The sequence below is a fragment of the Humulus lupulus genome, chromosome 2 (genome assembly GCF_963169125.1).
Source record: "Humulus lupulus chromosome 2, drHumLupu1.1, whole genome shotgun sequence".
Taxonomy (NCBI): Eukaryota; Viridiplantae; Streptophyta; class Magnoliopsida; order Rosales; family Cannabaceae; genus Humulus; species Humulus lupulus.
In genome coordinates, this window is record NC_084794.1 from 161,612,008 (window position 1) to 161,627,689 (window position 15,682).

Sequence of the window (15,682 nt, forward strand, 5' to 3'; positions counted from 1 at the left end):
GACTTAGAATGGGAGCACTCAGATTAAACGACTACTTTATTGTACAAAATATTGCTAAAGCCATCTCAAAATGAAAACACTAAAATTGGGTCAACGGTCAGATATATTGGTATCACTATCAACCTCACTAGTGTGACAGTGTCAGCAATTTCCCTAACAAGTTCGCACTCAATTCCCATACAACAACCAAAAGTATAACTTATTCTCTATATATTTTTATTGTATCTAAACAACTCCCATTTTATTTTTAACAACCATTTCTCCTATAAATTATACCCCCTATACCACTACTCTTTCACTCTCATTTCTCTCTCTCTCTCTCTCTCTATTATATACACAGAAAACCATATCTATAACTCGCTAGCTAGCTATTCCAAATAATAATTAATGGATGAACTGCAGAAATGCGAGGCAAATTACGTGCCTCTGAGCCCTATAACATTCTTGAAAAGAGCGGCTACCTGCTATGCCAACCGTACCTCTTTGATCTATGAAGGCACTCGCTTTACATGGAGCCAAACCTATGAGCGTTGCTGCCGCCTGGCTTCCTCACTCCGTTCCCTTAACATAGTCAAGAACAATGTCGTAAGTATCAATTACTTACAATTTTTCTCAACTATGTCGTTTTTTTTATTAAGCGGGTGTATAATATATATACTTTCAAATATATATATATATATATTCAGGTTTCAGTTTTGGCCCCGAATATTCCGGCCATGTACGAGATGCACTTTGCAGTGGCCATGGCGGGAGCTGTTCTCAACACAATCAACACCCGCTTGGATGCCAAGAACATCGCCACAATTCTTAAGCATTCCGATGCGAAGGTGTTCTTTGTTGATTACCAGTTCGTCCAGGCTGCACGTGAGGCTCTCCGGGCTATGATGGACGCTGATGAGCCATCTAACATGCCCTTGGTCATCGTGATCGACGACATCGATGTGCCGACGGGAACCCGGCTTGGTGAGCTCGAGTACGAGGAGTTAGTCCACAAGGGGAACCCTGAGTTCGTTCCCGTTGAGGTGAACGACGAATGGGACGCGATCGCGCTCAATTACACCTCTGGAACGACATCTTCCCCCAAAGGGGTCGTATACAGTCACAGAGGGGCGTACTTGAGCACTCTAAGCTTGGTACTCGGCTGGGAAATGGGGACCTACCCAGTCTACCTCTGGACCCTACCCATGTTCCACTGCAACGGATGGACTTTCACCTGGGGCGTGGCAGCGCGTGGCGGAACCAATGTTTGCCTCCGTAACACAACTGCATATGACATGTACCGAAACATCTCCCTCCATAACGTCACGCACATGTGTTGTGCACCGATAATCTTCAACATTCTTCTTGAGGCCAAGCCTACAGAACGCCGGAATATATCTTCTCCAGTGGAGATCCTCACTGGTGGTGCTCCGCCTCCAGCACCACTGTTGGAGAAGATTGAGTCACTTGGGTTCCACGTGACTCACGCTTATGGCCTCACGGAGGCGACTGGGCCGGCTCTAGTGTGTGAGTGGCAGGCCCAATGGAATAACCTCCCAAGAGAGGACCAGGCTCGAATCAAGGCCCGTCAAGGAATCGGGATTTTGGGCCTGGCCGATGTGGACGTAAAGGATCTAAGCACCATGGAGAGCGTGCCACGTGACGGGAAATCGATGGGGGAAATCGTGCTAAGAGGAAGTAGTATCATGAAGGGGTATTTCAAGGATCCCAAAACGACGTCGCAAGTGTTTAAAAATGGGTGGTTTTTGACGGGAGACGTCGGAGTTATCCACCCAGATGGGTACCTAGAAATAAAGGACCGGTCAAAGGACGTCATCATATCAGGAGGTGAGAACATTAGCAGCGTGGAGGTAGAGAGCGTGCTCTACCGGCACCCTAAGATTTTGGAGGCGGCAGTGGTGGCGATGCCGCACCCTAGGTGGGGTGAGAGTCCCTGCGCTTTTGTAGCACTGAAGAGCGGCGGTAGTGGTGGTGGGGAGGTGATCGAGACCGACATCTTGAGCTATTGTCGGAAGAATATGTCGCACTATATGGTTCCGAAGAAGGTGGTGTTTGTGGCAGAGCTACCTAAGACTTCAACTGGGAAGATTCAGAAGTTTGAATTGAGGGCTATGGCCAAGACATTTACTGTCATGGAAAAAGATACTTCTCCTAATTACGACTCTAGCCAGATCATTGGTTCTTCCAATACAGGGGTTCCGGGGTACAACATGCAAGTCATGGCCTTGTCCCGTCTATGATATTTCTTTTTCTGCTTTTTTCCTGGTTAATGAAAAAAAGTTATATTTATCTCTTTTGCTGACGCCATATATGTGAAATTATAGTGCTATGCGTACTGTCACACCTATATAGAATAACAGTTATCCCTAGTGAAAAATAATTTCTGCATAGTGAGTGTATGTTCGGTTTGTGGGTGGGTGTACAGCTGTAAATACGGGTTGGGATTTATAGCATGGCACGAGTCCGGGAGGCACGAGCACGATACGACACGAAAAAATATGGGTTTGGACCAGGTACGATACAAATTGAAAATTGGCACAGCACGGGTCTGAGTACAGCACGGCACGACACGAAAGCACGAACAAACTAGCCCGAAAGCACGATATGATAAAAAGCCTAATATTTTGACATTAATAATGATAATAAATTTTTATTTTTCAATTATCTATAAATTAAAATGATAATAAAAGTTTATTATTTTTCTCGATTTTATATTTTTATAATTATATTAATTTTAAGATTTGTGAGTTAAAATTTTTAGTATTTATTATTAGGTAATCAAATTCTAATAATTATCTTTGATATAATTTTGTGGAAAGTATTGTTAAAAAGTATATAAAAATATCTAAAACTATAATTTAAACAAAAAAATGTATTTTGATTTATTATTAAAGAAGGGGTGGAGGGTTCAATTATTCATTTTTATATTTTTTTGCAATAATAAAATGGGCCTGACACGACACGACATGGGCTGAGTCCATGGGCCGTGCTGGGCTTACTCTTTCAAATATGGGCCGACATGAGCCAAGACCATGAGCCGTGCTGGGCTTACTCTTTCAAATATGGGCCGACATGGGTCGAGCTCATAAACCGTGCTGGGCTTATTCTTTCAAATATGGGCCAACCCAGCCCGGCCTGAATTATTTAGAGGCATGAAAAATGTGGGCCAGGCCAGGCCGCCCACATTTACATAAGTGGGTGTAGGTTTTCCATTCATTAGAGGTTAAAAGAACATTAGTTTCCAGAATTAGATATACTATATAGCACGATTGTTTAACAAATATATATATTTTCATAATTATGTCACCACTAGGAAATAAACTTTTTACATCGCTTTTTAAATGTAACTAGTGAGGCAGGCACGTACAATGTACGTGCTATGTGTGCAAATCAGTTAAAATAGAACAAAAACAAAGAGACAACTATATATGACTTGGTGTATTACACAGAAAATATACAAACATTTAGTCATAGAGATATTATTTACAACCAAAAGATATTTAACTTTATGTACACTATTTCTAAGCAAAAGAAGTCTAAACTTATTATAGGCAAAAGAAGTCCAAACTTATTAAGTAACTACTTATAGGCAAAAGAAGTCCAAACTTCACCCCTTAGAAAGAAAAAAATCCAAACTTATTAAGTAACTATTTATAAGCAAAACTGTACATAGTAGAGCTGATCATCTTCAGTTTGTATGAGCATCTGCATCGACTAAATATGTGATAGTGAACTTGTACTTTTTCTGTTGACGATATTCATATGGATAAATCTTTATATGTGTAGAGATATATAGAGAGTTTTGGGAAATTTGTGTATATTCTCTACATTGATAAAACTGTACAAAATGATTTTATATAAACTATACAAGAAGAATAAAGAATAGTTGTACACGTGGTAGGTACCACGGCTGAATACACATAAAGAAATATATCACAATATTACTTAACATCCCCCTCAAGCTGAACGGGCTGGTAAGAACGTTGAGCTTGGTACGGAGTGACTGAAAAAGGTGAGTTGGCAGAGGCTTAGTAAGGCAGTCGGCAAGTTGCTCAGCAGAGGGAACAAATTGAACAATCAAAGTTTTGGCAGCAACACGCTCTCTGACAAAATGAAAGTCAATCTCGACATGCTTAGTGTGAGCGTGAAGAATTGGGTTGGCAGTCAAGTAAGTGGCGCTGATATTATCACAGAAAAACAGTAAGTGGAACAGAGGAAGAAATGCCCAAATCAGTAAGAATAGATTCCAACCAAGTTAGTTCAGCAGTACCATTTGCGATGCTCTTATATTCAGCCTCTGTACTTGAACGTGAAACCACTTTCTATTTAGAGGAATACCACGAAACAAGATTGCCCCCAAGGAATATACAATAACCGCTAGTACTGTGGCAATCATCCGGGCCAGAACACAATCGGCATCAGTGTAACAATGGAGGGAATAATCAGCAGAGCACAGAAAATGAAGACCAAAGTGCAGGGTACCCTTAAGATACCGAAGAAGACGATTGACTGCTAACCAATGAAGATCGATAGGCTGATGCATAAACTGGCATAACTTGTTGACTGAAAAAGATATATCAGGACGAGTAAGAGTACAATACTAAAGAGCCCCAACTACACTGCAATATTCCAAACCATCAACCAAAGGGACGCCATCATGAATAGACAACATTGAACCACTAGCCATTGGCGTAGCTACTGGTTTGGAATCAAGAAGAGATGTACAATGGAGAAGATCGGAAATATAATTGGTTTGACAGAGATGAAGGCCTGTAGAAGACCGAGTGACCTCCAACCCAAGAAAATAATGAAGATCCCCAAGATCTTTAATGGAAAATTGCGATTGAAGTTGAACGAAGAGGCGCTGCAAGTAGACTGATTTGTTGCTGGTCACAAGAATGTCATCAACATAAATCAGGATTATAACCACACAATCTGATGACTGAAACATGTACATACTAGAATCTGCTTTAGAGGTCGAATACCCCAATGATAAAAGAATTGAAGTAAGTTTAGAAAACCAAGCACGAGGGGACTGTTTGAGGCCATAAAAGACTTCATCAACTTGCAAACATGAGAGGGTCTAGAGGAGTCAACAAAGCCAGGAGGTTGCTGCATATATACATCTTCAAGAAGATCACCATGAAGGAAGGCATTGGATACATCAAGTTGACGAATAGGCCAATCCTTACTCACTGCTAAATGAAGCACAACTCTGATAGTGGCAACCTTGACAACAAGACTAAATGTCTCAAAGTAATCCAAACCTTCATTTTGGTGGTATCCTTTTGCCACAAGACGTGCCTTGTACAGACAATAGAACCATCAGCATGTAGTTTGAGACGGTAAACCCACTTACAGCCAACAATATGAGCATTGGGAGGAGGCGGTACCAGCTGCCAAGTGGAGTTTTGGGCAAGAGCATCATATTCTTGCTGCATAGCAAGCTGCCAATCAGTAGATTTAGAAGCTTGAGCAAAGGTGCACGGCTCAGGAGAGGTACCTGCATACACACTGAGATACAACTTGGGCTTATAAATGCCCGCTTTAGCACGTGTTAACATAGGATGTACATTAGTAGTAGAAGTTGGTAAGACATCACATGAGCCATGTAAATCTGCAACTAAAGGAATAGAAGGAGGTGAAGATGAAGAAGAAGAAGAAGCAGTAGTAGAAGAAGAGGAGGCGGAGGTGGAAAGAGGAGGGGAGGTAGTGGAAGGAGGAGGAGAGAAAGCAACAAACGGTGAACAAGGTAAATCAGAAGGTGGAACAAAAAGGAAAGTAGAAGGAGAAGGAGTGGAAGGGAAATAAGTGGATGAGGAAGGAGAAGAGTGAAAGGGAAAGGCATATTCATTGAAAACAACATGCCGAGAGACGTACATGCGGCTGGTAGCCCGATCTAGACAAAGGTAACCCTTGTGTTGGGTACTATAACCAAGAAAAACACAAGGTTTGGAGCGAAGTTGAAGCTTATGATCAGTGTATGGACACAAGAAAGGGAAACATAAGCAACCAAAGACCCGCAAATGAGAATAAGAAGAAGATTTGTTGTAGAGAGTGGCAAAGGAAAAGGAAGAACGAAGAACAGGAGTGGGCATTCGATTTATGAGGTAAACGGCAGTTTGAAAGGCATAGGACCAGTAGGGGAAGGGCATATGAGACTGAGCAAGAAGGGTGAGACCCGTCTCAACAACATGGCGGTTTTTACGCTCCACTCGACCATTTTGGGCAGCTGTATGAGGACATGAAAAACGATGATGAATACCAAGATTAGTGAGAAAAGGAATGAGAGGGCGAAATTCACCCCACCGTTAGTTTGGACAGATTTAATCTTAGTTTGAAATTGTCGTTCAACCATAGTATGAAATTGAAGAAAAGTAGAATATGTTTGATCTTTAGTAGAGATAAAATAAATCCAAGAAAATCAAGAAAAGTCATCAACAATCAATAAGAAATAACGAAAACCAATGATTGAAGTAATTGGGGCTGCACCCCAAAGATCCATATTTATTTACTCAAAAGGTTTTACAGCTCTTGAAGTAGAAACAGCAAATGGAAGACGATGGCTCTTGGCCAGTTGACAAGCATTACAAAAAGAAAGACTAGAAGCAGAAGAAATATTGCAAGAGCGAAGCACTTGGTGAACGATAGGTGGAGCGGGATGACCAAGACAAAGATGCCAAACATCATTGTCTGAAATGTGAGTAAGAAATAGTTGAGGAGGGGCAGAACTGAAAGGGAACTGATGAGTAGGAAAGGAGACACGATAGAGACCATTCTCAAGAAGACCTTGAAGGAGAATGTGCTTTGATACCTGATGCTTGACAAAAAAATGAGAGGGATAGAATTCAACAAAGGCATTATTATCTTGACAGAGACGAGTAACAATAATAAGATTGTGAGTGATAGTAGGAGAGTGTAAGACATGCTTAAGAGAGACAGTAGTAGAGGAAGGAAAGTTAGTAGACAGATCTAAATGGCCAATGTGAGTAATAGGAAGAGTCTTACCATCCCCTACCATAACTTGATCCGAGCCAGTGTAAGGAGAGGTTGTATCCAGGTGAGAGCAATCAAGGGTAAAATGATGAGTAGCCCCCAAGTCCATAAACCAAGCTGGGTCACCAACAGTGGAAGCGGTGGCATGGAGACCAGCCATAGTAGTGGAGCCAGAAAAATCAGCAGGGGAAGCAACAGACATATTGAAGTTCTGAGGAGACCAAGTGGGGTGGTAATGAAGATTCAAGCGGTGATAACACACAGTAGCAGTGTGCCCCTGTTTGCCACAAATTTGGCACTGAGATTTGGAACTAGAAGAGTGGGAGGAAGAAGATGCCCATGTTGGGGTATTTGTTCGAGCAGGTGGTCGGCCAAGAAGGCCCTGGGAAGAGGAGAAAGAGTGAGAGGGGTGAGAGGATCGGGGAGAGAAATTGGGGTAAGAGGGTTTAGGTTGTCTTTGTGGGGAAGGCCAATAGGTGTGGGAAGAAGGGTTATTCAGTTGAGAAAAGTTTGCTTGTAGGGAATTAAGCTGGGCAACAGATGTTTGCCGTTCGAGGCGAGAATCAAATTAGAGAAGAAGACTATGAAGTTCTTCTGGGGTGGGTTTTTGAGGATGCATCAAAACAGAGGTGACAAAAGAATCATAAGCTTGATCTAGACCATTTAGCAAATAGATTTGATGATCTGCATTAGAGATAGGTTCTCCAAGAGCAGCAAGAGTGTTGCAAATAGATTTAAACTTGAGAAGAAACTCATGGACTGACTTGCCTCCCTTGCGAATAGTTTGAAGAGAAGTTCGAAGCTCTGAGATGTGAGCCATTGATGCCGATGTGTAGATCTCCTCGATTGCCTCCCAAATCTGTTGAGTCGTGGTACAGGTGACTATTTGAATGAGCATATTATCACTCAAGGATGCATATAACTAGCTCATGAGCAATCAGTTATATCTCTGCCATTGGGTGAAATCAGGGTTAAGCTGCAGGTGAGCATCATCCGAGTACTTAGCTAGGCACGGGTGAGTACCATCCAGAAAATCTTCAAGCATATGAGCAACAATGACGTTGAGAAGCTGATTTTTCCAAACTAAGAAATTAGTTTCATCAAGCTTCACAAATTGAGGTTGATGAACAGAAGGGAAAGAGGTGGAAAACGTGTTTGGAGTGAAGGGAGCTGGGGTGCTAACGGTGACTACCGGAGCTGAGGAAGAAGAAGATAACGCAGGGGAAGAGGCCACGGCTGTCTCTGATACCATGTAAAGATAGATAGAGAGTTTTGGGAAATTTGTGTATATTCTCTATATTGATAAAATTGTACAAAATGGTTTTATATAAACTGTACAAGAAGAATAAAGAATAATTGTACACGTGGTAGGTACCACAGCTGAATACACATAAAGAAATTGTAGATTGAGAAGTTAGCAATATCTTGTAGATTTTCTATTACTTCCCGAAATTGAGAAAAGAACAACATATAAAATTTATTAACTTATGCAAACATATTTTTTTAAGGCTATTTAGGATTTTTACCCCCCGAACTATTACCACTACCGTATCGTGCCCCCTAATTTTTTCAGGCCGTTAAAAATTCCTCCCGAAATATTCACAGTAATGTAAAGAAGGACTTCCGTTAACTTTCAACACATGTGGCTAACAGAAATCTGACGTGACTCTTTACATGCTGATGTGTCTTGGCCACGTCAGCGCCATGTGTGTAATTTTAAATTAAAATTTTTAAAAATCTATTATCTTATTAAAAATAAATGAATTAAATATTAAAAAATACAATTAATAAATTAAACCATTTTTTATATATTAAAAAATGTAAAACCAGATTTAAAAAAGGGGTAGGTAACCATTTGGTACCCTGTATTTTTGCAAAGTATCATTTTGCTACCCTCTGTTTTCAACAATGCTCATATAATACCCTGTATTTTAAAATCGTACATATTTGATACACTAAACTCAAATTTAATTAATAAAATTTTACCAATTTAATCAAACTGTTGTCAATTATGTAAGTTCCAAATTTAAATTTAATTACTTAATTACATATAACTGATGACAGTTTGATCATATTGACAAAATTTTATCTATCAAATCTGAGTCTAGGGTATCAAATATATATAATTTTAAAATACAGGGTACCATATGAGCATTATTGAATACAGAGGGTACCAAATGAGTAAATTTCCTTTAAAAAAACAATTAAAAAATTAAAATCTAATTTTCACATTTATAACTAAAACTAAATAATGAGAAAAAGTAAAAAATAAATGAATTCTATTTAATTTAATTGTTTTTAAATATGGTTTTTATTTTTTTTAATGTATAAAAAATGTTTTAATCTATTAATTGTATTTTTTAATATTTAATTCATTAATTTTTAATAAAATAATAGATTTTTAAAAATTTTAATTTAAAATTACACACATGACGCTGATGTGGCCAAGACACATCAGCATGTAAAGAGCCACGTCAGATTTCTGTTAGCCACATGTGTTGAAAGTTAACGGAAGTCCTTCTTTACATTACTGTGAATATTTCGGGGGAATTTTTAACGGCCTGAAAAAATTAAGGGGCACGATACGGTAGTGGTAATAGTTCGGGGGATAAAAATCCTAAATAGCCTTTTTTTTTTAATGTAGCTGGGTAAGTAAGTATAATACTTGTAAAGCTATTTTTTTTATTAAATAAATATATATACGGAATAAATTATCCTACTACTAGAATGAGTCAACATATAATTGTTAAAAATCAGATTCTATTAAAGTCAACATATATAATAAAAGAATGATTCATAAGTAATCTTAAAAAAAGTAGAGTTTTCACTTCTTTTCCACTAAACATGACATTTTATGAGATAGGCCATTAATTGGCTACCCTCTTTGTCTTCATAATAAAAACTTGAAAAATTAGTCATATGTTTCATACCTCAGGGGTATGTTCCATCAGTTTTATTGCAGTGCATTAATTCAAAGCAACGTTTCTGCATTTTTTCCAAAAATTGTAGCAGATAATTTTCCAGAATTATCTTCACATTGAATATAAACACAACATCTACAAAAAAAAAAAATATCACAATATATAATTTTTTTAAAAAAAAAGGGATATTTGCGGCAATAATGCCTATGTAGTTCAGTTGATTGCACTTAAATGCTTATGTAAAAAAATTTACGGCAATAATGCCTACCGTTACGATTTTAGAGAAGCCGTTGGTCCCTGGGCTGTTAGGGGTATATTTGATGCACGTGTCACGACACGATTGGGTTAAATTATTAAAATTTAAAAACAAAACTCTATTTATTATTCAGGTTTCTAATTTGAAAAAAAAAAAAAACTAACCTTCATTAATTAATATAACAATAAAATCCGATTGTCTAAAACAGAGACCCAAAATCTAAAACAAAAAAACTCAAAACTCCATACCCAGAAAAATCATCTTTCCCCCCACGATCGAAGAGACGACGACAACCGGAACCGGAGGAGACGACGACGACACTTGCAATACAATGCCGACCATTCGACAACCGGGGGAACAACCACCCAACTACGGTGAGTTCTTTTCTGTTGATTGGGTTTCATTTCTCAAAGTCTTCATGCAGTTATTTTTTGGGGAGAATGATAATGATGCTCTATATAGAGCAGTTTGGGCGTGGAAGGGTGTCGATTTTAAAATTTTTTGGGGGTGAGAATATTGTTGATTTATGGTAGGTGGTATTATTAAATTTGGGTAAAAATGTTATTGGGAAGCACGTGCATACAATTGACAGAGTGGGGTCCATTGAAATATATACTTTGTTTATTGAAAGGAATCTTTGTTGTTGTGGTCCATGGTTCAATCGTGTGGTACACTATGTTGCTCTTCAAGTGTGTGAACTATATTGTGTTTCGGTTTGTGTGTGTGTGAAGTGTTGACATTGCATTTTTTATTTCTATTGACAGGTGGTCATACTAACATCTTCACTATTGCAATACACCATGGGGGGAGCTGGTTTACTCCATTCGGCAATAGAAGATATGAGGGAGGTAAAGTTGATTATGTTGATTGGGTGGATACTGATTACTTCACTAGGATGGAATTGGATGGAATGGCCTTGGACTTAGGACATAAACTTCCAGTGGGTTTTATGTACAAACCAATAGGAAAGGTGCTTAATATGGGCTACATGATGGTAGGGGATAAGGAGTTCCTAAGAATTGTAGAGGATATTGAGAGGAATCGGGCTACAAAGATTGACATATTTCTTGTTTTTCCTGAAACAGTTCTACCTTTAGATTGGAAGGAAGATTCAGAAGCTGTTAAACATGTCGCTGCTAACATTTTACCTCCTCTGAAAAGATGTATTATAGAGGAATTACCAGATGATTGTGATGTCCCTACAGATGTTGTTGGTATCCCTGTTGATGCAACCATTGATGGGGAACAAGAAGAGTTTGATGCTGATCAATATTCTGAGGAATTTCATGATGATGCCTTTGATGAACCTGATAAAGAGGAATATGAAGAAGAGTTTGACTACATGGATGATGAAAGTGATATGGAAGACCAAATACCAGAGGTGGTTGTGCTTTCAGATTCAGAGGATGATATTGGTGATGTGAGGGAGGATACAGTTGAGGAGAACCAAGACCCGGTTCAAAGTGACAGAAATAGGAAAGGAAAGCAAGCTGATGTGAGGGAAAATACATCTGAGGATAGCCAAGAAAAAGTTCAAGCTGATGTGAGGGAAAATACAGCTGAGAAGAGCCAAGACAAAGTTCAGCGTGACAGAAAAGGGAAAGGAAAGCAAAGTGATGAAGATTTCATATTGGAGGAGGAAGAGTTTGAGCAAGATGTTGAAGCTGAGATAGAAATGGGTACACAGTCTGACCCTAGGAAGTGGTGGCGATCAGTTTCAGATTTTTGTACTCAAAATCTTGATGATGGAGACTCAGATGGTATATGTTCTGAGGAGGAGTTGCACGAATTGAAGTCAGATGATGAGTTTGATGCTGGTAAAAATTCCAAAGAATTCAACCCGAAAACCAAAATGCAAAACTTCCAATTTGTTCTTGGCATGGAATTTGCCACTGTTACAATTTTAAGGAATGCAATAAGGGAGTACTTTATTGAAGGTGATCGAGAATATGTATTTATTGCCAATGATTCAAATAGAGTTAGAGTTAAATGCAAGGGTGCAAACTGTGAGTGGATGTTGTTTGCTTCAATAGTTAACAAGATAGATGGCAAAACAATGAGGGTCAAAACACTTGTTGACAAGCATAGTTGTGGCATTGTTTTGGACAATAAAAAGCTGACCTCAACTTGGCTTGCAAAGCACTTTTTGGAGCAATTTAGGCTAAATCTGAGTATGGAATACAATGTATTTAGGGAGATAACTGCAAAGACCAAGTACTCACATGTGTCTAGCTGGACATTTTACAGGGCCAAGACAAAAGCAAGGAAGATGTTGGATGGGTCTGTCAAGGAACAATACGCCATTCTTGATGACTACTGTAAAAGGTTGTTGGCTACCAATCCTGGATCTACTGTGAAGTTGAAAACTGATTTGGTTAATGGGAGAAGGCAATTTCAGCGTATTTATATTTGTCTTAAGGCATGTAGAGATGGCTGGTTGAGGGGTTGTAGACCTCTAATTGGTCTTGATGGCTGCTTTTAAAAGGATATTGTAAGGGCATTTTATTGGCTGCAGTAGGCATTGACGGTAATAACTCCATGTTTCCCATTGCCTACTGTGTTGCTGAAAAGGAAAACACTGAGGTTTGGACTTGGTTCTTGGAGCTATTGAAGGCTGATATTGGGAGTTTGAGTCCCACCAAGGTGACAATGATGAGTGATCGTCAAAAAGGATTAGAAAATGCAGTGGGAGCCATCTTCAGTGGGTGTGAGGTGAGGTTTTGTGTTAGACATCTTCATGCTAACTTTAAAAAGGAATATCCTGGACTTTTACTTAAGCAACTTTTGTGGGCAGCAGCTAATACTACAACACAAGCTGAGTTTGCTCGAGCAATGCAAGAAGTCAAGAGTGTCTCGGATGGTGCTTACTATTGGCTGGCAGGGAAGAACCCCACAGAATGGACTAAGTCATATATTTCAGAGTACCCAAAATGTGACATTTTGGTGAATAATTTGTGTGAGAGTTTCAATGCAGCCATACTTGATGCTCGCGACAAGCCAATTATAACTTTACTAGAGAAAATTAGATTTTGGTTGATGTCTCGGTTTTATAACAAAAAAGCTAAGTTGGAGAAGATGACTCAACCTGTGGGGAAGAGAATTTTGAAGATAATTGAGAAGCAAAAAGAGGTTGCAAAGCATTGTCTGGTTACTAGGTCTGACAAGTTTCAGTTTCAGGTTCAATGCAGCAATGGTAGTGCCTTGGTTGTCGATTTGGAATTCAGAACTTGTACATGTAGGAGGTTTCAACTATCTGGGCTTCCTTGTGGCCATGCACTAGCTACTATCTGGTTCATGGGAGGTAATGTCTTTGATTATGTCCACGGATTCTATAAAAAAGAATCATTGCAAAAAGCATATGGACAGAGTGTGCATCCTATGCCTAGTCCAGATATGTGGCCTCAGACAGGACTCAACCCAATTGATCCACCACCTAAGACGAAGCTGCCTGGAAGACCTAAGAAAGCTAGGAGAAGGGAGACAGATGAACCTCCACCTGCTTTAAAGAAAGCTCGAAGAACTGGACAAGTTAAAACATGCAGCAATTGTCTGAAAACAGGCCACAGGAGAGAAACATGCAAATCTGCTAAGGTGGTGGTTGAGGTATAAACTTTATGCTTTCTTCTCAGTCCAGATAATTTTTATCATTGATTAGTTGCTTTATCATTGTTTTGTGAATTTGGAGCTAAATATTTGTTTATTCAACCTATTTTAGAATCGTGTGGTCAAAAAGCGAGGTCGTCCACCACTGCAGAACCCAACTGAATCCACACTTTTAAGGAAGGAAAGAAGACTGAAACAGCATGCTAAAGGAGGAACTAGTGGTGCAACCAATGCTCAACCCGATACTGTCTGACTGGAAGGAGGAGTTTCATCTTTTGATTTTATTTTGAACTAGTGGTCGAATCTTGTATTTTGGTGTCTGTTATGTTGACCATTTTAGAGTCATGTATTTTGGTGTCTGTTTTTTGAGTCATGACAGGGTCATGCTGGCCATGATATTAGTCATGTACAGATCAGATACATTTGGCTTTTTAGGCCTATATTTTTGTACCTATCTCTTATGGTAATGAATGTAACTAGTTGTTGATCATATTTATTTCACAAAATACATAAACTAGAACACTGAATTCAAAATAGACCAAGATAGATTACATTGATTTGGGGTTTCATTTTACAACAAAATTCATTACAAATCAATGCCTAGGGTGCAATAGCTTTGTCATTGTCAATACTGCACATGAAGATTACCCAAAAATAAACTAACAATACCAACAACTTCTACTTTGATTTTGTAGCCCAAATAACCACAAACAATAGAATTACAGCAAAATACATAGTATTCAAAAAGTAGTAACACTGCATTCGACCTCCATCATTTACTCTACCCCTGCTTTCAGCACAACTTTCACAGCTTTCTCTTCCAACATTTTGAAGGTTGTGAGATTGTGTCTCAAATCCATTTGAAGAACCACTGCATTGCCGATGACTTCCAATGTCAGTTGTCGTACTTAGGGATGTGATTTCAGTTTCAAGGTCACCAATTTTTCTTAGTAGTCCAGGGATGACCACATTTGCTTGATGGCACATTGGAGGGTCTATCCATTCAAAGAAATTACACCCACCATGAATCTGAGTTGACCAAAACATACAAAATTTCTAGTGAACACCCATAACCATTTATTCAATGAATCAGATTACAAAAACAAATGGAGATCTTACCCGATACTTGTTGCATGTTCTGAATCTTCGCCTAGGATTTTTGTTTGTCCAAGCCATTCTTTCTACCACTGGCCTTGGTGGTCGACAATGGCAATTTTTTCCGTTCTCCATTAACCCGATGCAAAAGATGCCCTAACCCCCAATTCGAAGGAATTACAAGTTTTCTTCTACTGGGCTCACGTGCTATACTGTCGGGGGTGGATCGTCTTGGTGTGGTCGGGGGGAAAGCTTCATCTTCATCATTTTTCCGGGTATGGAGTTTTGAGTTTTTGTTGTTTTAGATTAGTTTTAGAACTTGGTTTTAGACAAACGGTTTTTTTGGTTATATTAATTAATCACATTTAGTTTTATTTTTTTGTTTTTAATTAAAAACCATAACCATTATTTTTTTTTGTTTTTAAATTTTAATAATTTAACCCAATCTGGTCGTGACACGTGTATCAAATATACCCCTAACGGCCCAGGGACCAACGGCTGCTCTAAAATCGTAACGGTAGGCATTATTGCCGTCAAAAATTTTACATAAGCATTTAAGTGCAATAAACTGAACTACATAGGCATTATTGCCACAAATATCCCTTAAAAAAATTATATTTATGTATTGTTACGGATTTTATAGCTACGCAAGTATACGTATCGCTAACAAGTGATATAATAATAAGTAGAGTATCGTTCTCATGAGGATTGATATTAATTACTAATAATTAACTTCTAACTCTAATTGATTTAAATAATAATTTCATAATTATTAGTTAAATAATTACTACTAAAATTAAAAGAAACAATT

At 38.7% G+C, this 15,682-nt stretch overlaps 3 protein-coding genes across 3 annotated transcripts; 2 read left to right on the plus strand and 1 right to left on the minus strand.

Annotated features, from left to right (window-relative positions):
- Nucleotides 1–250: 250 nt before the first annotated feature.
- On the plus strand, nt 251–2,390 carry LOC133818665 (trans-cinnamate:CoA ligase, peroxisomal-like). The gene is made up of 2 exons (XM_062251681.1): nt 251–585; nt 687–2,390. Exons 1-2 carry the CDS (start codon nt 388–390, stop codon nt 2,238–2,240), a joined length of 1,752 nt encoding a protein of 583 aa, XP_062107665.1. The 5' UTR covers nt 251–387; the 3' UTR covers nt 2,241–2,390.
- A 10,266-nt stretch (nt 2,391–12,656) lies between these two features.
- On the plus strand, nt 12,657–14,172 carry LOC133816387 (uncharacterized). Its single transcript, XM_062248914.1, has 2 exons — nt 12,657–13,776; nt 13,889–14,172. The coding sequence occupies exons 1-2, from the start codon at nt 12,712–12,714 to the stop codon at nt 14,027–14,029; spliced, it is 1,206 nt and encodes a 401-aa protein (XP_062104898.1). The 5' UTR covers nt 12,657–12,711; the 3' UTR covers nt 14,030–14,172.
- A 204-nt stretch (nt 14,173–14,376) lies between these two features.
- LOC133814886 (uncharacterized) lies at nt 14,377–15,006 on the minus strand. Its single transcript, XM_062247791.1, has 3 exons — nt 14,896–15,006; nt 14,489–14,805; nt 14,377–14,407 (listed from the first exon to the last, which is right to left on the minus strand). The coding sequence occupies exons 1-3, from the start codon at nt 15,004–15,006 to the stop codon at nt 14,377–14,379; spliced, it is 459 nt and encodes a 152-aa protein (XP_062103775.1).
- Between the last annotated feature and the right edge of the window lie 676 nt (nt 15,007–15,682).